The sequence below is a fragment of the Polyodon spathula genome, chromosome 18 (assembly GCF_017654505.1).
Source record: "Polyodon spathula isolate WHYD16114869_AA chromosome 18, ASM1765450v1, whole genome shotgun sequence".
Lineage (NCBI taxonomy): Eukaryota > Metazoa > Chordata > Actinopteri > Acipenseriformes > Polyodontidae > Polyodon > Polyodon spathula.
Genome location: NC_054551.1, coordinates 19,094,713 through 19,117,919, shown reverse-complemented (window position 1 = coordinate 19,117,919; position 23,207 = coordinate 19,094,713). Strand labels below are relative to the sequence as shown.

The 23,207-nt window shown below is 36.8% G+C and overlaps 1 protein-coding gene across 1 annotated transcript in view; it reads right to left on the bottom strand.

Annotated features, from left to right (window-relative positions):
• Positions 1-8,043: 8,043 nt before the first annotated feature.
• The window catches only part of LOC121331059 (collagen alpha-1(XXIV) chain-like), a 125,891-nt gene continuing 110,727 nt past the window's right edge, over positions 8,044-23,207 (bottom strand). The window contains exons 46-60 of the mRNA XM_041278206.1: positions 22,569-22,622; positions 21,823-21,930; positions 19,199-19,306; positions 18,351-18,458; positions 17,736-17,789; positions 17,323-17,385; positions 17,185-17,238; positions 16,527-16,562; positions 15,651-15,686; positions 15,340-15,366; positions 14,622-14,687; positions 13,748-13,916; positions 13,517-13,626; positions 10,697-10,912; positions 8,044-9,708 (exon numbers count right to left, since the gene is read on the bottom strand). Coding sequence (XP_041134140.1) covers positions 9,562-9,708; positions 10,697-10,912; positions 13,517-13,626; positions 13,748-13,916; positions 14,622-14,687; positions 15,340-15,366; positions 15,651-15,686; positions 16,527-16,562; positions 17,185-17,238; positions 17,323-17,385; positions 17,736-17,789; positions 18,351-18,458; positions 19,199-19,306; positions 21,823-21,930; positions 22,569-22,622 — 1,356 coding nt within the window. The 3' untranslated portion in view covers positions 8,044-9,561. The remainder of the gene's footprint in view (positions 9,709-10,696; positions 10,913-13,516; positions 13,627-13,747; positions 13,917-14,621; positions 14,688-15,339; positions 15,367-15,650; positions 15,687-16,526; positions 16,563-17,184; positions 17,239-17,322; positions 17,386-17,735; positions 17,790-18,350; positions 18,459-19,198; positions 19,307-21,822; positions 21,931-22,568; positions 22,623-23,207) is intronic.

Sequence of the window (23,207 nt, the reverse complement as noted above, 5' to 3'; positions counted from 1 at the left end):
TATTTATGCTATAGTAGTTAAATAACTATAATAACTATAACGGTAATTAGCATGCCATTTGGAGATTATTTTCCAGTCCCAGGGTTGCAGACCTCATCGGCAGCCTGTTGGGTACCAGGGAGTTGATAGAATATTGAGACACCTCGCAAGAATTCATAGAAGTTTACAGGGCTTAACAAAGGACAAAAGCATTCTTGTTCTCACAGGGACTAAAGAAAAACTGGAGCTCTTCTGAGAACAAAGCAGGATAAGCCTCACTCAGGGAGCTCACATAATATATGAACTGAGACATCAGTAAAGTCAGCTCCAGTTGTTCTGCAAGGCCTCCCCGAAGGATAATGTCTTGAGTTATGCAGCAACCTCAGATGCCCCTCAGAAAGTGAGATTTGTGTTTATCAACCTGTGTTCAAGTTGTCATGACACCAAGAGAAATGTGCACTTGTAGCCTTCCAAACATTCTCCTTGTACAATGCACAATAAGCTCAGCACTGAAAAGCTACTCCCTGGGATTTCTCCTCAATAATTAAACAGCAATCAAAACAGTGAGCTTTGCTATTTATTTTTGTTTTATGACTCAGGCTGCTGATGTAATGTCTAGCACTGTTGTTGCATTCATATAAATCTGTGTTAATTGTCCAGCAATCTGTAAAACAAAGTAAAACAAAATCAACCTTGTCACTGATCTTAGTTTTCTTGACGCTCTTTTGCTCATTACTTCAGTTATTCAGCCCTATAAAATGAGATATTCCTGCTTATCTCTCCACACCGTGCTGTGGCTCAGCTTCATTCCAATGGTCTAGTTGCAATCACACAGGGACCCACAGCATTCCTCTATTGTTTGTGTTGTACTGAACGACTGGACACTGTTAATAAAATAAAGAAGAATGCAAACCCAACTCTGCATAATAATACCGTTGTAATAATACCATTGTGGGTTTTTGGTGACAAATAAATCACAAGAGTGCTAGCTTGGAATGAATAAATTAACATCTATTTTAGTAAATCTAGTTATTAAAAAGCTGTCTTTTTGTAAAGCTCTTTGGGATGCTTGTCACGAAAAGTGCTTAAGCAATGTAATTGCATTTGATACTACAGTATGTGTGAGGAACGCATGCAGTAGATGTATATTGAAGTAGTAAGCTATATGTATTCATAATCTAAACAACTGGTACCATTATATATATATATAATATATATATATATATATATATCTATATATATATATAGTGAACACACACACAGTGTTTGCAGAAGTGTTCATTCCCTAACAATAATATCACATTTTGTTGAATTACAAATAATGTGTGCACAGATTTTTTTTTTTTTTTTATTCAAAGCTGTAGTGGTCAAACTGAACACTGTTATATGAGGAGGAGGTTAAATGTCAGCAAAACTTGCAAATAAAATGTACAAAATGAAATTTACTGGTTGCATAAGTATTCAGCCCCTTAAGCCAGTACTTGGTAGAAGCACCTTTTGCAGCAATTACTGCTCATTTGGATAGGTCTCTACTAGCTTTGCACAGTAGGATGGTGAAATTTTTGCCCGTTCTTCACAGGAAAATTGCTCCAGTTCTGAGAAGTTTGTTGGGGATTGTCAATGGACTGCACTCTTCAAGTCTCGCCATAAATTTTCGATTAGATTCAAGTCAGGACTTTAACTGGGCCACTCAAGAACTTTAATTCTCTTCATGTTCAACCACTCCAGTGTGGCTTTGGCTTTGTGCTTCGGGTCACTGTCCTGCTGAAATGTCCAGTTTCAGAGACTTGGCTGACTCAAACACATTTTCCTCAAGGATTCCCTTCTATCCTGACAAGCTTCCCAGTCCCTGCTGAAGACAGGCATCCCCATAACTTGATGCTGCCACCACCATGCCTGACAGTTGGGATGGTGTTGATTGGGTGATGTGCAGTGTTGGGCTTGCGCCAGATGTAACGCTTGGAATATAGAAAAGTAAAATTTTTGTCACGTCTGACCACAAAACCTTTTTCCACACATCTGCAGTATCATTTACATGCTTTTTCGCACACTCCATACTCCATGAGTCTTTTTGGGTAATGGCTTCTTTCTTGACATCCGTCCATACAGGCCAGCTTTGTGTAGGGACCGGCTTATTATTGATGTGTGAATACTGACTCCCATCTCAGACACAGAACTTTGCAGATCTCTCAAGGTCATTGTTAGCTTCAGAGTGACATCCCAAACCAGTTTCCTGCTTGCCCGGCTGCTCATTTTGGGAGTGCGACCTGATCTGGGTAGTGTCTGAGTGGTATAATGATTCTTCCACTTCTTAATGATGGACTTTATTGTGTTGAGAGGGATAATCTTGTACCCTTCTCCTGCTCTGTGCCTCTCTACTACTTTATTCCTGACTTGTTTCAAAAGCTCCTTGGTCTTCATGGTTGCTTTGTTGGATCATTATGTGAGTTGCAGCATGAAAGTCTTTATATACCTGAGGGAAATGATCTACTACAAGTTAAACCACTTTGAGTGCACACAGGCTGTAACCATTTCACTAATTTTGTGACCTTTCAAAGAAAATCATTTGCACCTGAGCTGATTTAGAGCTGCAGTAGCAAAGGGGCTGAATACTTATGCAACTGAGATTAATCTGTTTTTCTCTGTAAATCTTACTTATTTATATTCTATATGCATTATTTAACTTTAACAATGTGGAGTCATTTGTGCAGATTCTACATGTAAAGATTTGAAAGCGTTGTGGAGTACACTCAGGTGCAAACAAAATGTGAAAACTTTGCAAGGGGTGAATACTTCTGCAAACCACTTGTATTTGAGCATCAAAATCAATCATTGTATCACTTATATTTGAGCATCAAAAGAAACTTATCACTTATATTTGGATAAAATTCACTAGAGGTGACTCTTGGTCTCCCAGTTCGTTGCCTGTCATTGACAGAGTATGTCTGGTTATACTGTCTTGCCAGGTTTGAAATTGATGGCTGTGAGCACCCAAGATGGCGAGCCACAGTACGCTGACCTGGTGCAGCCTCCAAAATGCCGATTGCACGAAGGCGGTGCTCTCTTTGCAGACGTGGCATATTGTTTTTTTCTGTGATTTTCTTTCTTGCTTTTATTCAAGCTTGCAATTCAATAGCTGAAATCACTCCATATCCAGTGCCCAATCAACTGTCTCACTAATTAGGTGACTTAGTGGATATGTTTCAATCATAGTCACTCAAGCATGTCATGGTCAAGGATGAATGATCGAGTGATTAAAAAGAAACCAAAAACATTTCATCAATATCATCATTTACATACCTTTTTTGTGAAAAAACTTGTTATAATAGTGATGTTTCTCTTGTTGCTCAATATATACACACACACACACACACACACACACACACACACACACACACACACACACACACACACACTTGTGAACTGTACATAGAATATCATTTCATTGACAGAATAAAAAGCTGAGTTTATTTTTTTCTGCATCAAATTTGGTCATAAAGTGTATGGTTTAAAAAAAAAAAAAAGAATCTGTGGATTAATACACAAGATTTGTTGAGACACGAAATTTACAGACACAACTGGCATCAGTTCTGCAATAAATTTAACATGGAATGTGTTTGGCTTGGGTTAAACTTCAGACAGTGGGGCTCTGTACTCTAATCACTCTGCCCTCAGCTAAAGTATAGAGCTGGCTTTGAGGGTTCTGAAGGATGATGGTGCATTTATCATACACAACAGTCTGCTCACAATGGTCCTATTTTGAAGTGGAGCTGTGAGGCTACTTAAATTATGTTTTCTTAGTTGGATTTCAGTGTATTTTTTTTTTAATTGGAGCCGGTGACAACATATATACAGTGCTTTGCAAAAGTATTCAGACCCTCTCACAGTTTTCACATTTTGTTGCTTTAAAGCTTGCAGTCATGACACTTTGAAGTAGGAATTAATATGTGTTTTATACACAACCTACTCCACACATTCAAAGCAAAAACAAAAAAAAGAAGTAAATAGATAATTAATATGAAATAAAAATGGAAAAATCTTGATTGCATAAGTATTCAAACCCTTTGCTGTGGCAAACCTAAATTAATTCAGGTGCACAAAATGACCTTAATGAGTCACATAATTAGTTGAATGCCCTCTGTCTGTGTGCAATATTAGTGGTTCTCATGATTTCAGAATAAAAACACCTCTCTCTGTGAGGTTCCTTGGTCAGGTAGTGAATTTCAAGCAAAGACTCAGACACAGTCTACTCAATCATCAAGAAATGGAAGGTGCATTGTACCATCCAGACACTGCCTAGATCAGGCTGTCCCTCCAAACTGAGCAGCTGGGCAAGGAGGATACTGGTGAGGGATGCCACTGTGAGGCCAACGAAAACTTTGAAAGAGCTCAGAGTTCAATGGCTGAGAAAATGTGCATTAGTCAACAATATCCAGAACACTTCACAAAAGTAGCCTGTATGGCAAGAACTAAGCCATTACTAAAAATAAGCCATCTCAAAGCCTGCATGGAGTTTGCAACAAAGCACCTGAGTGATCCTGCAAAAATGTGGCAAAAGGTGTTGTAGTCAGACGAGACCAAATTGGAATTTTTGGTCTAAATGCCAAGCGTTACGTTTGGCGCAGACCCAACACAGCACATCTCCCAGTCAACACTATCCCTACAATCAAGCATGGTGGTGGCATAATCATGCTATGGGGATGCTTCTCCTCAGCAGAGAGTGGAAAGCTGGTTAGGATTGAAGGAAAAATGGATGGAGCAAAGTACAGGCAGATACTAGAAGAAAACCTGTTTCAGTGTGCTAAAGACTTAAAACTGAAGCGAAAATTCACCTTTCAGCAGGACAATGATCCAAAGCGCAAGACCAGAGCTACACTGGAGTGGCTTAAGAATAAGAAAGTGAATGTCCTTGAGTGGCCCAGTCAAAGTCCTGGCTTGAATCCTACTGAGAATCTGTGGAAAGACTTGAAAACTGCTGTCCATAAGCGATCCCCAAGCAACATGACAGAGCTTGAGCAAATCTGCCAAGAAGAATGGGCACAAATTGCACCAAGCCAGTGGGCAAAGTTGGTAGACTTACCCAAAAACACTTGCGGCTGTAATTGCTGCTAAAGGTGCTTCCACCAAATATTGAGTTGACGGGTCTGAATACTTATGCAATCAACATATTTCAGTTTTTTTCTCTTTAGTTTTTGCTGACATTTACTGTAATTTATCTTACCCTTAGAAGTCCTCAGTTTGAGCATTCAAGTTTTGAAAAAAAAATATTAAGTTTTAAAAAAATGTGTATGCATCATTTTGTAATTTCACAAAATGGGACACCATAGGACGGGTCTGAATACTTTTGCAAGGCACTGTAAAAGGGTTTAAACTAAATATAAAGAAAGCACTTCTAATAAGTCAGTTCAGTTTCAGTTTGGCTTAACCTATTCCAAAAACAAAGATCATTTCACAAAAACCTTTCTGCACTAAAACATGTAAAACACTTGTATGCTGTAGTGTTGAACTGAAGAGCAGTGATGGGTGGGGGCAGCTTGGAAGGGGCTGTGTACATTGGGCAACACATATTCTTTTCTGATAGGCTCAGGACAAAAGCGTCTTATTTTCTACTTCACTATTATTGTCTGAAGCAGTGGTCATTACCGACATGGTCATTTACCACAGCGACAGTTCCCGAGCTGGAGGCAAAGATATTAATACTATAAAAAGAACACATTTTTTTTGTGTTTGTTTGTATATGCAGCTACCATAGGATAATGACCTCTCTACTTGGAGCTGAAAGGGATAATTTATTAAAACGTACAATTTATTAAAAATTACATTTCAATTCATATGATTTTAATGTGCACGTTAGAAAAAAATGGAAGTAAAATTTTTCTCATAAAAGTGAAGTCAGATCTTCAGTAAATTTCTTTCTAGGCATTAGACAGCAGTGTGTGTGTGTGTGTGTGTGTGTGTGTGTGTGTATAAGGTATGTTAGGGGTGCACCTTAACTTGTTCAGGAATGTGAAAGGTGCATCTCCAAGGCAACCAGTTCAACACACATATTTTGTTGATTAAAATCTATCACCTTTTTTGTAATAAAAAGACATGAGGAGCAGGTGTGCAGCTCAGATCACTGGAAATAATCCTAGTAACATTACAAGGAAGCCAACGCAGCCTCTCCCTGTCTGGAATATGTGAGGAATTTAAATTCCACAGGTAGATTGATTTCAATAAGTAACCCTCAAGATATGGATCCATTGCTATGGTATTACTGCAGGTTCAATTAAAGCAATTGATCTAGGCCGGATCTGTAATGGGTAAACGCTTTCACACACTGGCATAAAGTGATTATCGTCATGCATGGAATTAACTGTATGAATGTAAAGAATACTTTATGCTATTGTCACCTGCCAGAGTTATGAAACTGAGAACCTATGCGTAGAACAGTGGGTACTGTATTTCCATAGCCCAAGCCTTCCTGACATTATATTAGTAAGTAAGTAAAATACATAAATAAATAAATAGAACATTAGTGTAACTTTGCTGAAATGCTTGCTAACCTGGGTAGTTTGGCCTACAGACAATGAACAACCTTGGTGTAAAAAAATTGATACATACTGTCATAATCAAATTTAAATGCATGCTTCTAAAGGGAATAACAATACTCATGGGAACCACTGTATCTGGGGGGTGGGGCATAGAGGACAACAGAAAAAACAGTATGATTTCATTTCTCATAGGTAGTGAAAACAGATTCTTTAGGGTTAGGAATACTTTTATTTTATTTATTTTTGGCACATTTTGTATTTACAAAAATGCAAATGTCCTTAATGCAGCTACAATATTATATCATCACAATTGTAACAACTTGAATAAAACTGATAAATATACTGAATTCTGGCTTGTGGTAGCTGCCAGTTTGTTATGCACAAACTAATCTATTTTAATAATGCTGAGAATTCTACAGAAGTGGACTGCATCAAGAAAACCAAATGGTTAAAATGTTGGCATGAGGACTGTGGTACAGTAACTGGAAAAATATATCATATAAATAAACCAACAATGTCAAAATATACACAGGAAAAGACTTTCTCGAATGACACCAATGGTTCATTTATATCCATAATAAAATAGCAAACTACACTCCATAAACTAAACACAAAATAACAAAAAATATTGAAGTTGCTCTACAACATTCCTTACACTGGCTGAAACTTGCCATATCTACACGCACCGTGTATGATGTGCTACTGTGAGCACAGCACTTCAACAACAAAAAATTCAAACTTGACAGGTATTTTATCAACAAAACAGTTCATATAAATAAAGTCTGTTGAAATAAGTGACCAGAAAAGGATTTCAAATCAGTACTTTTACAACAGAAGAAACCACCTTGATGTAACCAGTACATACAGCTTGAAATAAAAATAGATACTTTTTTCTTTCACTAAAAATCGCAAGTACCTTTAGTTTACTTAAAGCACGATGGTAAAAAGGACTAAACAGATTGGAGGTAGAGCACCATCTATTAGACAAAAGGTTTGACTAAAAGATTGATGAAAATATGGGCTAGAATGCACTAATTAATATTCCACACGCTATTGCACGTTTGGGAACTTTTTAGTTTGCTATGATCCTGGCCATATCTCCAACTTTTACTATGGAGCTGAAGAGTGCTGGCCAAGTTTCTGATGATATCTGCAGTGGCCCTGAAAGATTTCACTCTTCCAGGAAACTATAGAAGAAAGCACCCTTTCATATATTTTGACAAATATTTAATTTTATATATACAGTTATAGTCAAAAGTTTACATACCCCAATGCAAATCTGTTTCTAGAAATTTCTCAGACAAATAAGTTTAGGAAAAATCTTTTGTAGCAAAAGTTTTGCTTTTGTGGATGAGGGAACAAAAAGTTACAACAATAGACGTCTACGGTTATTTATTTCAGCAATTGTATTGCAAAACTCCAAACATGCTAAATCAAAAGTATTCGTACCCTGATAAGGAAAATTAAATTAATAGCTAGTAGCACCTTTAGCAATAATAACCTCTTTAAACAATTAGGATATTTGTCAGTCAGCTTTTGGCTTTTGGTGATTTTTGACCATTCTTCAATGCAAAATTGTTCCAGTTCATTCAAATTCCAAGGACTTCTGTTGTGCACAGCTGCCTTCAGCTCATACCAAAGATTCTCAATCGGATTTAGATCGGGACTTTGACTAGGCCATTCCAGAACCTTGATTTTATTCTTCCTTAACCATAGCGAGCGAGGTGCGGTCCGCCATCTATTTATTTGTTATTGCTTAAAATACCTTGTGAGAATGCGTGACTGTCGGCTAGAAATTATTGAATTGGCTGACAGTTACACATCTTTAGTAAACCCATGTAAAATGTGACAGAGGGGTTGATGAGATAATTGTTATTTAGTCATTCCTCGGGCACCACTATAAAGACCTGCAGCTGTAGCTACACACACAGGGAGTGTTTTCGTGAGTGGAGAACAGGTGTGGAGACAGGTAAAAAGAAATAACTAAAAATAACAATTGCTACTCATGCTGGAACAACTTGCATGATACTTGATTCATTATTGTTTGTCTCTTTTGGCCAATGTGCTGTTTATTTTACAAAGTCTATTGTTTTGTTTAAACTGATTATTTAATTATTTAATAAAACACTGAGCGTCGTAGTGTCTCAGTTTACACAGCCATTGCTTGTTGTGATTTCTGTTTTAGGTATGGCGTCATCCCTACAGCCATCCTTTCACAACGCCTGAATATCTTTGGCAGTCAATCTCGGATTGTTATTAACTTTCCTCACAATTATTCTACTTGTTCTTGGTGAGAGAACCTTCCTTCTACCAGACAAAGGGAGCATTATGACAGTATCACTAGTCTTCTACTTCTTGATAATAGAAACAATAGCTGTAATTGGGAAACACAAATGCTTGGAAATCTTCTTGTATCCTTCTCAAACTTTAGGACAATAAATCATTTTCTGTCTAAAGTCTTCAGATAGCATTTTACTTTTTCCCTTATTGACTTATTGGTAATGACAGCAATCATCCTATGGCTAACCCTTTTAAACTCTCGAAGAATGTTCATCTACAATCCATTTTTCTAGAATTAGGTTTTGCATTATCATATTGAAATTTCTAGCACCTTGTAGACAATACTATTATAGCATAAAAGGGTATGAATAGTTTTGAATTTGCATTGGAGTTTTGCAAAAAAAATTACTGAAATAAATAATTGTAGGCATCTGTTTCTTAACTTTTGTTCCTCATCCACAACAGCAAAACTTTTGCTACAAAAGATTTTTCCTAACATTCTTTATTTGAGAAACTTCCATTGGGGTATGTAAACTTTGGAGTACAACTGTATGTGTTTTTTACATATATATATAAACCGTAGTCCTGTGCTTCCTTAGTAAAGTTTTTTTTTTATCTCCATAGAAAGGGTCCTTCCTGAAAGGGTCCACGTCATGCATTGGTCATGTATCTCTTCATGGTCTCTCACAGTGAGGACGTTGACAATGACGTGTTGTTCAAAGCGACTTCCTAACGAGAGGCAGGTAGGGTCTGTGCACTCTGAGGTTCTTCAGAGAAAGCAGACAGGACCCACCTCCACTCTGTACTGCTGCCCACTCTTGAGACGAGGCAGTCGTTGAATTTCTGTAATGGGAAGCTGATTACTGTCCTGAGTGTGGAATAAAAACCGTGACTGACGCCAACTGCCATCCTCAATCTGCAAACACAAAAAAGCATGAAACTGTTAACAATGGTTGTTGTTACATGCAAATATAATTGTTTTTAAACTTCCTAAAGATCATATCCAGAAGATAACCATGCTGGAGACAAGTGATAACTGGAGGAAGTGTTAATATTGACTAATTGTATACTAACCTTGAGTATGTCTAATCAAGAGAACTATAGTATTTTGGCCGTACTGTCTAAATAAATCATGTTTTGTTTTATCAAAGTCAATCAAACTCATGGAATGGGAAGCAGAATTTATCTTGTAATTGTTTTGTGGGAAATTCACATGATTCATTTGACAGCAAGTTAACAGCCTCAGGTGGCATGTATTGGTGTGGTGGAGTGTCTCGCCCCTAGTTATATAAATATATATGTGAGCTGTTTATATTATTATTTGTATGATTATTGTTTGTGGAGCAGACGAAAAGCCGCCATTATTTGTTATTGTTTTGTATTTTTGATTTTAAAACCTTGTGAGGATGAGTGACTAATCAGCTACTGATTATTTAACTAGCTTACAGCCACGCATCATTATTAAACTTGTGCAGACTCTGGACGAGGGGTAATAAGATAATTAATAGCTAGTTAACCCCTCAGCCAGAATATAAAAGCCTGCAGCTTTCCTTGCTCGAAGAAGGGGGTTCAGAGTGGAGAACGAGTGTGGACAGGAGATAATATTAGTAACCACAGAGACACAACAATTGCTAAACATGCTGGTTTATTTACCAGCACAATACTTGTTATTGTTTATTGTTTGTTTGTTTGGCCAATGTGCCCTTTTCTTTTGTGTAGTTGTGTTTTGTTTTATTATTTAAATAAAAGAACTGTGTGCCGTAGCGTTTCAGTTTTGCCTCACCAGTACCTGTTTGTGTGTGTTCCTTTCTGATCTGACATCACCACTGCAGCCATCCTGTTCACATATGGTTAGGCTCAATCAAATCTCCACCTTATGTTTTAAGCAAAGTCTTGTTTATTACCTTGCATTCATCTAGTAGCACACGTGGTTCAAGTAATGTGTTTGCCTCAAACATCTGTCCATTCCAGCCCCTGAAGCAAACAGAATTCCTCTGTCGATCTGCATCTGTGGTATTCCAGACAGGAGTGTTCAGACAGTGGATTGTTATGGTATGTGTGGCTTCTGTGTTCAGCAAATGAAGAAAGTTCATCTGTACTTTTCCAATTCCAAACTCCACCTACAATATAAACAGGAACAAAAACCAGGTAGAATTGCTGTTATTTAAAAACATTACATTTTAACTATCTGAGGTTAATCATGTTGCTGATACCCAAAGAGTTCTGTTAAAGTATTAACAGAAAAACAACACAAAGAAAATAGAAATATGGATGTTGTTGGCGTATTACAGTAGCATTATATAACAGAACTGCAATGGTCTTTATCTGTTATTAGGCACTTCTTTAGCTACTATAATGCCACAGCAGCACCGTCATTATAATTGTATTCCATCCACAGTATTTATATTCTGGAATGCTGTTGTGTGCCCACCTGTGAGATTCCTGGAATGCCAGGTGGCACCTACATCCTTGGATACCAATACTGTGCCAACTTGATGCTTTATAAGATGCTAAAAATAGATACAAGCACCATTCCAGCAATTGTTTTATTTCTAATGGACACGTCAATCACTATCACTAAGATACTGCAACCATAACAATTTAAAACAAAGACCAGACCAGAACAAAACACTGGCTGTCCAGACTTTCTTTGCGGGTCACTACCTAGCAATGAGAGACCACCACTGAGGGTCTCCAGCACTAAGGGAGGTCATAGGTGGGTGGTGGGAGGTCGGAGGTAGGAGTAGGTGGTGCTAGTTTAGGTGAGTGCTGCAACTTTTGCATTGTTTTTGGAGAACATGGTCAGTGAAGGCGAATGCCCAGCCTGACAACACAATTGTTTTGTTTAACCTTTTATTTTGGCCCTTGTGTCAGTTTATTTGTTCCTATGTTTAGTTTTTTTTTTGTTTAATAAAATGTGCAACAGCGCTTCTCTGCAGCTTCTGTCTCTGAGTCTCTAATTCCTGCTGGTAACATCTTGGGCCGTGACGCTATCCTGTCACAAAGACACACAGCTTCCCCACACTTTTTGTGCAGAACTGAAGAGGTCTGGCCACCGACGTGTGCTATCTAATTAAAAAGAGCAGGTGTCTGTCAGTGGAAATGCTGACACCAAGGATCAGACAGGTTGTTTTTCTATGGTTCAACAGACTGCATGTTCCAAGGGATGGCATGTACAAAGTCTTACCCTAGGAATCATATAAATGTGTATGATTCGAGTGACCATCCTTCCCTTATGGGAGTAGATAAGACATTATTTCTAGATAGGTACTTGCTTGAATATGCGTGAATATGGATGTGTAAATGCAGTGTTGATTGGTAATAGCCAGATTCTGAATTTGTTGGGTGGTTTTCTGGATCCTACGAGCACTTCACCACAGGCACATTTATATAGCGTTCATGACAGCATTTGTGTGAGTAAAATGCAACATTACCTTGAAGTCATGAGTACCTTCAATAAATACAGTACATGCTTTAATGCTAACGTATTGGGTATGCCTTAACTACAACCTTACATTTTAACTGAAATGTTACTTTGAATTATTGTACAAAAACTTGGCCTTAGAATAAAAACAAAAAACAAATTCTTATTTGCTTTATTAACCACAAACAATCTGTCTGTAAAGCAAATAAACACAGAAACACAACTTTTTTTTTATGCCAATGCTGCAGATGTAATATACTTAACAAAATGCCTGCAATCACATACTGTATACTTATAAAGAAAAGATAATATTGTTTTCCTTATTGCTCACTTTACTATAGGAATCTAAGTAATATAAGAAGGCGCTGAGAAATCCAGTATCCAAAATCAAGAATCCACTTGTTTATTCACCTGACAGAAATGCACACTGCAAGTGAGTGGAATCAACCGTAGTTTTTATTTATTTATTTGTTTTTATTTATTTATTTGTTTTTATTGAGAACCCTGGATTTATTGGTCATGTTTTTCTGGCAATTCTTAGGCTGGCTACAATTTGCTGCCCCAGCATTTCTATAATCCATTCTCTAGCTACTGCTTGCAGTGTATTCACAAGTGACCATTGAGACACTGGGAACCAACAAAGTACAAGAAGCTTGATTACATGCAAATCCAAGCTGTGTAGCAAAACTGTGTAATTAATATTTCTTCAATTTGTAAAACACTCATTATGCTGATGCAAATGCTCTGGTGTTTGATATGGGAGCTGTACCCTCTGAACAGGTTTAGCATCTGTGTTCACTACTGCTATGGCGGAATATAGCAAGCTGAGGAAGTGGGGTGGTTTTACTTGCCAGTTCCGTTTGTCCCCTTGAGTCTGGCCAATCGGTAGGTCTGGGTTGAGAATGTATTTAACCCTTTCAGTCCTGGTGGCACTATAAATATTGTTTTTGTCAAGTTCTCACGTATGCTCAATAAAGGAGTTCCTTTTTGAATTACAAAACTTAGCAATAATACAGGACTGAACGGGTTAAGCTTTCAGCATCGAGGCCAGGGCTACTCAGCTTTTATGTTTGTTTATGTATACTGTAGTTTCTCAGTGTGTCTAACTGGCATTCCATCTACTATTCTGGTGGTATCTTTATTGCTTATTTGAGCTATATCTCTTTTAGCGTTTGTCTTTTAATACAATTGAAATGTATCTCTTTTGTCTTGGTGCACTTTCTTGAATTATAAAGCACAACAAAATCCACAGGTAAACTGACTGCACAGGGTGTAATAGTTAGGAACACGGTGAACCTACCTTGGATGCTGACACGGGGTTTAGGCACGTCTGACCACCAGCAGTAAAATTACAGAAAACCTCAATAGCATCAGATGGGCATCCCAGATTGGGATCTATCCAGTATTTTCCTGCACACACACATAAACCAAACAAAAATCAGTGACTGATGATCAAGCCTAATTGTTTGCACTAGAAATATCAGATGTTGCATCAGGTATTTCCATCCAAAGTAAGTCTGCATGTGCTTACCATCTGACAGTGTGTGTTCACAGTTCAGCAAGTCCCTGCAGATCCGTGCTGGGTTATCTTGAGTGCCTAGAGGGTTCTTTATACTCTGCATTAGATTGCTTAGGTAGTGTAGAGTTTGGAAGATCTCTGCACTTTTATCTAGCGAAGGCATATCATTGTTCATGTAACTCTGCACCACGTGTTGTTATGAGAAAGGCAGCACAGCCACATGCAGTTAATTGACATAAAACATTTAAATTTAAAAAAATTATAATTAAAACACAGCATGCAGCAAGAAATATCAGCACAGCAGACAAGTGGTAAAAAGAAGCCCAGTCAATTATACATTGTATTTTATTTGTGGAGAGAATTTTAAAAAATAGTTTAAAAAGCAGCCAGCAAGTTACATTTCAATCGTAATTTAAATATATATATATTATTTTTTTAATGCAAAATAAGCCTACGTTGTCTTTCGGTCTATATATAGAATATATATATATATATATTATATATATATATATATATATATATATATATATATATATATATATTTTCGGAAACAGGAAAAAAGGAGGAAAAAAAATCTTGTTAAATAATTATTCAAAATATTTTTTTATCATTAGATGATCTGTATTATCTGTATTTATACAGTATGACCCTGTCAAGCTATAAAACTGCCTCTTCACAAAATCCTTTCTAAATGAACTTTAACAGTCTTATTGTTTATACAATACACTTGAAATGTGAACACAAATCTTACTTTCTAGCTTTAAGATGGTACTTTTCAGTAGCATCCCATTGACCATTCATAATCAGAAAAAAGAGTAATCATTTTCAACTTATACCAATCTATAGCATTTTTGCTACTTAAGAAAATGAAAGGAAGAGCTTGTACCTCCAGTTGCAAAGCTGTGTTGGATTTAATCAAGGCGTGAATGGCTGAGTTAATATCCATTTGTTTCTATCAAAGACATACATGTTATAGATTAGTAGGTGCTTAAAAGAACAGGAATCTGAACTTTCAGTAAATATGCCTCTGATGACAATGGAACTGTCACGGAAAGGGAATTGTCTACAGAAAGACCAATAGAACTTTAGTGACAATGGCCTGGATTTCCCTTTGTTAAGTTCTGTTGAAAATTCCCCTTTGTTTTTCAGTTATTTATCACAGTTTAAGGGATGTATAAATAGAAAGAGTAAAAGGAATATATGAAGCAGGTGTAATTACAGAAATGGCGATTACATTACAAAACAAAAAAGTCATGGCTTATAATTACATCACAATGGAATAGGACCCAGTGTGTCCATGCACTAGTCAGACTAAGGTCAATTAGTTTGGTGGGAAGGGAATCTCATTTTAAACCTCCAGTGGACAGAAAAACTATACAATTTAGCACAACTGGCACTGAGCACCTTTGCAGACAGCCTCAAGAAGAGATTTGGAAAGGCATGTAGACACAGCCTCTCCTTGTGTGAGGCTGGCACCTCCAGGACAGGCTTGTGTGGCATGCTGGGAAACTGCATTGCCATTGTCGGGGGGTAGCTCTACTCCCTGCTCTGGAGATAAAAGGAGAGGACTCCTAAAAAAAATGGTAGAATTTCCCAGTTCTTACCATTGGTCCTGGAGGCCCAGGTGGACCCTTAAAAAAAACAAAACAAAAAAAAACATGTATTTACATATAACCCAACAACAACAGGCTGTCAAGCTGTATTTACAACTACAGGATATCAGACTTTATTTGTCATTTAAATATACAGACATTTGTAGAAATGTATTATTTATTTATGAATTAACATTACAAAAATACATGTTCTAGATGAAGGGGCAATACTAATACTACTAAGATTACTACGACTACTACTACTACTAAATAATAATAATAATAATAATAATAATAATAATAATAATAATAATAATACTCACAGGTGGCCCTGGGTGTCCATTTGGCCCTTGAGGACCCTATTAGGATACAAAAATGAAAAAGTGCCATTCTAAAGAAGGGGTTTTGTATGTACATAACTCTCTGATTAACAGAATCCCTCTTTCAGTTTGCTGGGTAAGTTCCAGCGAATTAACCCAAGCATAAGCTATTGCAAGCAGAGCGTGTGTTACTCACCACAATAAAAAGAGCAGCTCACGCAAAGTGTTATCCAGCAAAGCATGTTGAGCAATAATAAGCACAGCCAAAGCCTTGAAAAAGGGTTATTGCAAACAAAGCACAATAAACCACCAATGCAGCCAGATGCATGCCAGTGTGTTAATGATTTTCTATTTCTGTTTTTTGTTGTATAATGTAAAGTGAGTATCAGCAAGATTTCAATTCTTGGGAATGCTGTTCTTTATACATGACAGTATGTACTATAACAAAGCATTCCTGTTTTCTGTAAGGAAGAGTTATATCTCCATCTGCAGGTCCTCTAGTGCATGTGTGTATCAAACTTCGTTCTTTTTTAGAAGCATGACTGAACAGAAATATTCAATTTTTCCATAATCTGAAAGCGTTTACCGTGGTCTTTAATTCATATTTTTTGAAAGCAGAAAACCATCTGCTAATTTTACTATTACAATTTTACAATTTTCACTCGCAAATGTCTTTTAAGGGCAGACACATTATATTTAAGAAATAACTACATACATGGAGGTACAGCCAATTCTACTTTAACTTCATCAGAAGCTAAATGTGATAATTCTGAAAATACAATATATGGGCTTCTTTTAAAGGCTATGCTCTTAGTCTATGTTTCAACCACCCTAAATGTTTTTGCATTTAGATAGAAAAATTAAAATAGTTATTCTTACCATTTCCCCTCGGCTTCCTCTTTCTCCTTTAGGCCCCTGTGAAAGATTTGAAAAGCCACTTGTGTTATGACCTCATGACTCTTGCATTCATCACTTTAGCTTTTTAACAACTTAAAACAGTCAGCTATTGATCCCTCTCCACGATGTCAAAATGTACAGTGAGTAACACGTTTGGCATTAAAATGATGTGCTACAGAAAAGTAGACAGCTCTTGACCTAAATCCTGTGTATATGAACTTGGATTGCATGCCTGTGCAATATATTCCATTGTAATAACTGTACCACCAGTGTTTCATTTTACTGGAAGAGCCAACAAAGTGAAATCAATAACAGGGGCCGAAAGGTCCCTTCTACTTAAATACATGGAAACTCAGTGCTGATAGTGCTGAGAAACTGTTTGGAAAGGCAGACCATTTATTTCACTCCTGTGATTTTTATCTCCTGAGATATAAAGTCATCAGGTTTTAGAAAAAAATGCAGCCTTAAACAACCTTTTATTAAAAAAAAATGTTGTTCTCGCTGAACTGAAGTACATTTTATTCTGGGCTCATTATCAAAGCAAAATGTCTCCTCTTGTAACCTGATTGTACAGTGTTTTTCAGTGCATTAACTTATTAACAGAAAAAACCCAAAGACAATTTATAAAATAGTAACTTACAGGTTTTCCGACCGGGCCTACTATGCCAGTGGGACCCACAGGTCCAGTATATCCCTAGGGGAAAACAGGATTGTATAAGACAGAGCTTCAACAGCTTTAAATGTACAAGATATTTAGAAAAAAAAACACTGGACTTACAAGAATGCCAACAGGACCTTTAGGACCGGGAATGCCAGTCAGGCCAAAGTCCCCAACTGGGCCCTGCCAAAAAATATGTTAAATAAAACACACAGAAGTACTATAGAAACAAGCAAAATACACCTGCCTTACTTACTAACAGTTTGTTTTATTAAAACTTAGTTGCAAGAAGGAGCTGTTACTTTTTTTTCAGTAGTTATTATTGTTAGTTTTTTTATTACTCTCATAAACATTGCCTTTGTCTTTACATTTCAAAACAGAGCTCTTGGTGTTAAGGATGCTGGCATCTATTGTGAATCCCAGCACAGAATGTTAAACCCATCCCAGGTCATGAATAGCTAGTCCTTGCGTCAATGGATTCTGTTAACACTTCTGAATATTTATCTTACAACCAAGATACACGTTTCACAAACCTTTGGGCCTGGAAATCCTTGAAAGCCAAAAGGACCTTGATCCCCTGGCTCACCCTAGGAGGAAATAAGATATAGAATTGTGGGAAAGGGATTTGTTTTTCATTTTGTTTAGAAATTAGGTGCTTATGAAAATGAGTAAAATGGGGATGTCATTGTTTTCTTTCCCGGTAGGCTGGAAATAACAGCTTAAAAGTTACGTGAACTAGATGATTCACATACTTTGCTATTGTTGCCATAACTCCTTCAACCAGGACTATTAACAGGAGTTCAGGTGCATTGTATGGTGCAACTCCTGAAATATGCTGGGAAATGACATAAAAATGAACAAAGTGGACCAATAATAATATCACACAACTGCACTCTTCATCAGGGCTGGTTTTAGTATGGGTGATTAGGGTTATAGAAAGGGGTGTTGTTTACAGTTGTATGGGGTTAAATTTGACTGAATTATCTTTTTTGCAGGCTGGTAGTTGTGGCAAAAATGGCGCCCACAAAAACGCTGCCTTGTCCACCCATAACCTCCCCCATCATGTGTGGGGTAAAGGGTGGCAGTGGAGTATCCTACCAACCAAAGACTAAACCATGCACTGATACAGATGAAAACGTCAGACTTACTGGTTGTCCTTTCGTGCTGGGCTCTCCAGTTCTCCCCTGGTCTCCTTGGGAGCCCGATAGCCCCTTGTCTCCGGCAGGGCCCGGCTCACCTGGTAGGCCTTGCTCACCCTGGGGACAAGCACAAAGCTCTGTGTGAGAAACCTCCCACTGAACACAACAGCAGGGCTGGCACTTCACTGCCTGAGTGCAAGCTGGTACACTTAACAAAATCCACCTTTGACAGAACAAATATTTTGTTATCCTAAATAAATAAATAAATCAATAAAAACCTATACAGCAATACACATGTATTATTACTAATATTATTATTATTATTATTATTATTATTATTATTTATTATTATTATTATTATTAGCTGAATGCTGTGGCCAATTCTTCTCCAAAAGCTGCTGCAGCTGCCAAATGCAACTGGCTTATACAGAGAAATACTATCATTAGTTTAATATTTGTTCTAAAATTATAAATGTCACTGTCAAAACACTGCATCTCATTGGCAAATTAATGCAGTTTTTAACTTACAGATACCCTCTGTTTTCTAAAGTTCAAAAAAGATTGATTAACTTGCATATGCTGTACTGTACATTTTATTTTACAGTATACAATAAATAAAGAAATCAAAATTTAGTGGTTAGGTCTTCTTTTTCTTCTCTGGTTATTATACTGCTATACCTATAGAGTACAGTATACAATGGGCATAGTCTATTTATGTGTGTTAATCACTTAAATATAACCTCTGTTTCTATAGCATTTACAGAATTGTGAGGCAAGTCAGCAAAATATATTTACAAGAACGATACAGTTAAGTGGTTATCTATGGGTGCAGCAGATGTTTGGAGGAGAAAACATACCTTGGGTCCATTTGGCCCCCTGCCTCCAGGGGTCCCAGGCAGCCCCGCCTTGCCCTGGGGACCAGGATATCCAGCCAGCCCCACCAGCCCAAGGGCTCCTCGCTCACCCTGCAGGCAACAACAGGAAAACCAAGGAATTGAGGCAAGTATTCCGATGAGGGGGCACTAACAATGCACAGTTTTAAAGATATTTCTTGATAATAATAAAAAAAGAAGAAAGCTATACAATGACTCACTAACCTAACTGATGCTTAATATATTCCATTGGAAAAGTTTGAAATTTGAGCACATTTATAAATAAAAAGACAACTGAACAAAGAAAATGCAGTAGTCACCTCTAGAGTAGGGTTTAATTTTCCAAACAAAATATATAGCTCAGGGCTAGCAGAAAGGAGCATTTAAAATTCTGATCAGAACCAATCCCTAATCTGAAAAGTTTCCCTGATGATGTAATTTCTGGGGTTGTCAACTTTATTCAACACTTCCATTTCGATCACAATGGGGATAACTTGCAAAGTTTTCTGGCTTCACTCATTTTATGTTGAGTTTTTTTCCAGCCACCTTTTTAATTCCCCGCTTGAGAAGAGTGAAGTATAAGCGTTGTTTTACACAGCAACTGATTTAATGCTCCTCTTTTAGAAAGACATGTACCTGAAGGTGCAGTTAATGGTAAAATCTCAGCTGTGGGTGAAGTTGCTTACCTCAGAATGAGACATATACCTTCCCCAGAGCCCTCTTTTATACAGTAGCTACATATCAAATCCATTTTTCTTGTCTCAACGAAAATTTCTTATATATATATATATATATATATATATATATATATATATATATATATATATATATATATATATATATATATATATATATATATATATAACAGGCTTACTTAACTTCCCTAACATGAACATTATTTATATATGAGTTCTCCCGAATCCAAGTGCCAATAAAAACAACTGTGGGCTCTATATTTAGCTGTTGTGTATTGGTCTTGAATCTGCACCGACATTTTATTGGTTAGCCTAAAACCCGCTGTTTTAAAACATGCAATATCATATTTCCTGAAAAGATGAATTCTAAATAGAGTAGTTTCTCTTTCTGGGCAATCTCTCCCCACAGTGTATAGGTTTTATGTGTTATGAAAGCATGGAAGGAAAGGTTAGATACTAAGCCATTTAACTCAAGTAATTACGGAACCTTACACATACATCTAAAGCAAACTTCTAGAAATATGACATTGGAAAGTATGTGCTGTATTTAATGTTGAACGTTTAATGTTCACTGAAAATATACAAAGATTTCCTTCAAAAATTGATTCAACTGACAATTTTAAAAGCTGTTAGCTGTACATGTTACAATGATGACCTTATACATTTAATTATATTTAATTGAAATGAAAAAGGAAAGCTAATTTAATATCCAATCATCAAGATACAGCAAATCAGAGGGGAATTTATTACTTCTCATATCAGCCTCTCTGAGCTGATTCATATACTTCAGAATGCTTTCATTACGTGACAGCCAAGGGCCATTGCCATTCACTGCGGTTCTAATCAGATTGTTCTGATCATTATACCACGAAATACATTCTTAGCAAGTAGTATATCAGCGGTAATACGTTGCAAACATTCTGTATGAAGCATTTCAGTTCAGAAAATAACTTTGTATTTGTCTACTAAAAGTATAATACTTTCATGTCCCCAATGGGCACTAATGTTAGACTCCTTAAAGCTACTGCATTAGTCTGTCAAACTAGTTGTAAAACCGTATATATGATTGAGAATAGTGACACATATTTACTTTAAAATGTTGCTTGACTATAGTTTTATCTGACCACAACATGTTCCTAAAAGAGAGAAGAATAAAGGGAACTGCCTAATAAAGATGTCATCTATAAAATATGGCCAATTTCTAAAAGCCAAACGTTTAAAAACATGTGCGTGTAATTATAACTTTTTGTTCTTTGAGCTACGTTAGATTTCAACAAGAACCTGAACACCACAAAATGTTCCATCAGTAAGATTCAACCGTTCTGAATGGAATGGAATGGATATGCAAGGTCAAAAGAACCTCTGAAAATCAAAACAGTAACCTCGATCTAAACCCAAATACACGCCTCTGTTATAGGTGAAGCACTGAGAAAATGATTGCATTGTAGATTGGAGTGCAGTGCTAATCAAGTAACTCCCTCTCTAATGCTCCAGCACTGGAGCATGGTGCAAATGCTTATGGAAAAGAGATTATTATTATGCAAACTCATCTTTTACATATCAATACATTTTTGTGAACTTAGAAAGAAGCCGGACAGCAAAGGTGTGGTGTTCATAAAAGTTTTGAAAGTAAAGTAAAATGTCTTTGGTAAACTTCATAGAAGAACTAAGCATTCTTTTGTGCACGCCATTCTTTATGCACTCCCAAAAGGATGTTTTTTTTTTTTTTTTTTTTTATTTCTATTCCCTATTATGTTCACCCAACATCATTGACCCTCTATTGACACATATTAGAAGCAGCAGGACTGAAACAGGTAACTGGTTCCATTCTCCCAGTCCCCTACCACAACACTGCAACTAAAACCACACTTACAGTAAATGAAACCTGATTAAATGATGGGAATCAAAACTTACTGGAAGTCCAACTTTTCCATCTAGCCCAGGTTTTCCAGGGTTTCCAGGAGGACCTTCAAATCCTGAATACCCTGCCATTCCTTTTGGACCAGACGGGCCTGATATTCCCTTAAAAATAAGTACATGCGTAGGTAAAGTAGACTAAAACATAAGAAAACCAGAACAGAGGCAATGGGGGAATGAGAACAGGTAGCTGGACGTGCACAATATAAATCCTATGTCATAAAGGTATTATACTGTATCAAATGTGTTTTAGCTGCTTTACAGTAATAAACATATTCACTGTTTTGAAAGGAAAAAATATACACCGCATACTACAAAAACTAAGCAGCTTCTCATATCGTCTGGGTCCTGAATAAGTTTTCAGATACACAAGCACTACAATTATATTGCTCCCCATTCACATTTTAAACCACAAGGCTGCGCTGCCTCACATAAATGTCTGTACTTGTCATTTCAACTATGTGCATTTTAATCAGATCACATGTTGCTTCTTATATTACAATAAATATGTCAAGCACTACCTGCTAGAAACATTTTTCTGTTTTGCATCAGTGCTTCTAATCATGACTTGCAGTAAATCAGATCTTGTGCAAATCTATTTGCAATCTTTCATAACATGTGCTTCACTTAGCAACAGGATGCATTCCAAATGGAACATGAACATTAAAACCATAAGCCTTTATTTATTTTTTTAACATTAAAGTGTACATTATTTATTCTACAGCCAATAAGGGTTTACTCACTGCTGAGCCAGGTTTGCCTGTTGGCCCACGTGCTCCTTTCTTTCCAGTCAGTCCCTGTAAGTAGAAATAACATGTCGAATTGAACTTTCAAATATGTCATACCTCCTCTGATTTCCCCCTACATCTGTTTCCAGTATAATGTACATCATCACTCAATTGTATATAACTTGCAAGTGTCATTCACACTATTTTTTTTTTCTGAAAAGAGAAAAACTAGAAATAACTTAAAATGCCCAACAATCTTCGAATTAAATTCCTAAGTGTTTTACAGTAACATTAGTCAGTGTTTTCTCCTGATGCTACTAACAGTGTGCTTTACTGTAAATGGCTGTGATGCTTTGTTGTTGTTGTTGATTGTTGTCTTTGAAAATCCAACATCAAAAATAGCTGTTGCACGTTTCACATCATTTTGAAATGGACACTCAGATCTGTACTGGCATGTTCAAGCATTGAACCCAGATGTAGACATGTAGATGTCTGACTGGTAAATTCTAAGAACTGTAGAATAACAGTAAATACAAAATTACTAGTATCATGAAAAAGAACAGCTCTGTGACCTTGTGTACATGTAAAATGTGTGACATCCAGTTCCTCCATATATCCCCAGACACAATAACCTGAACTAAATCATTACTTTTC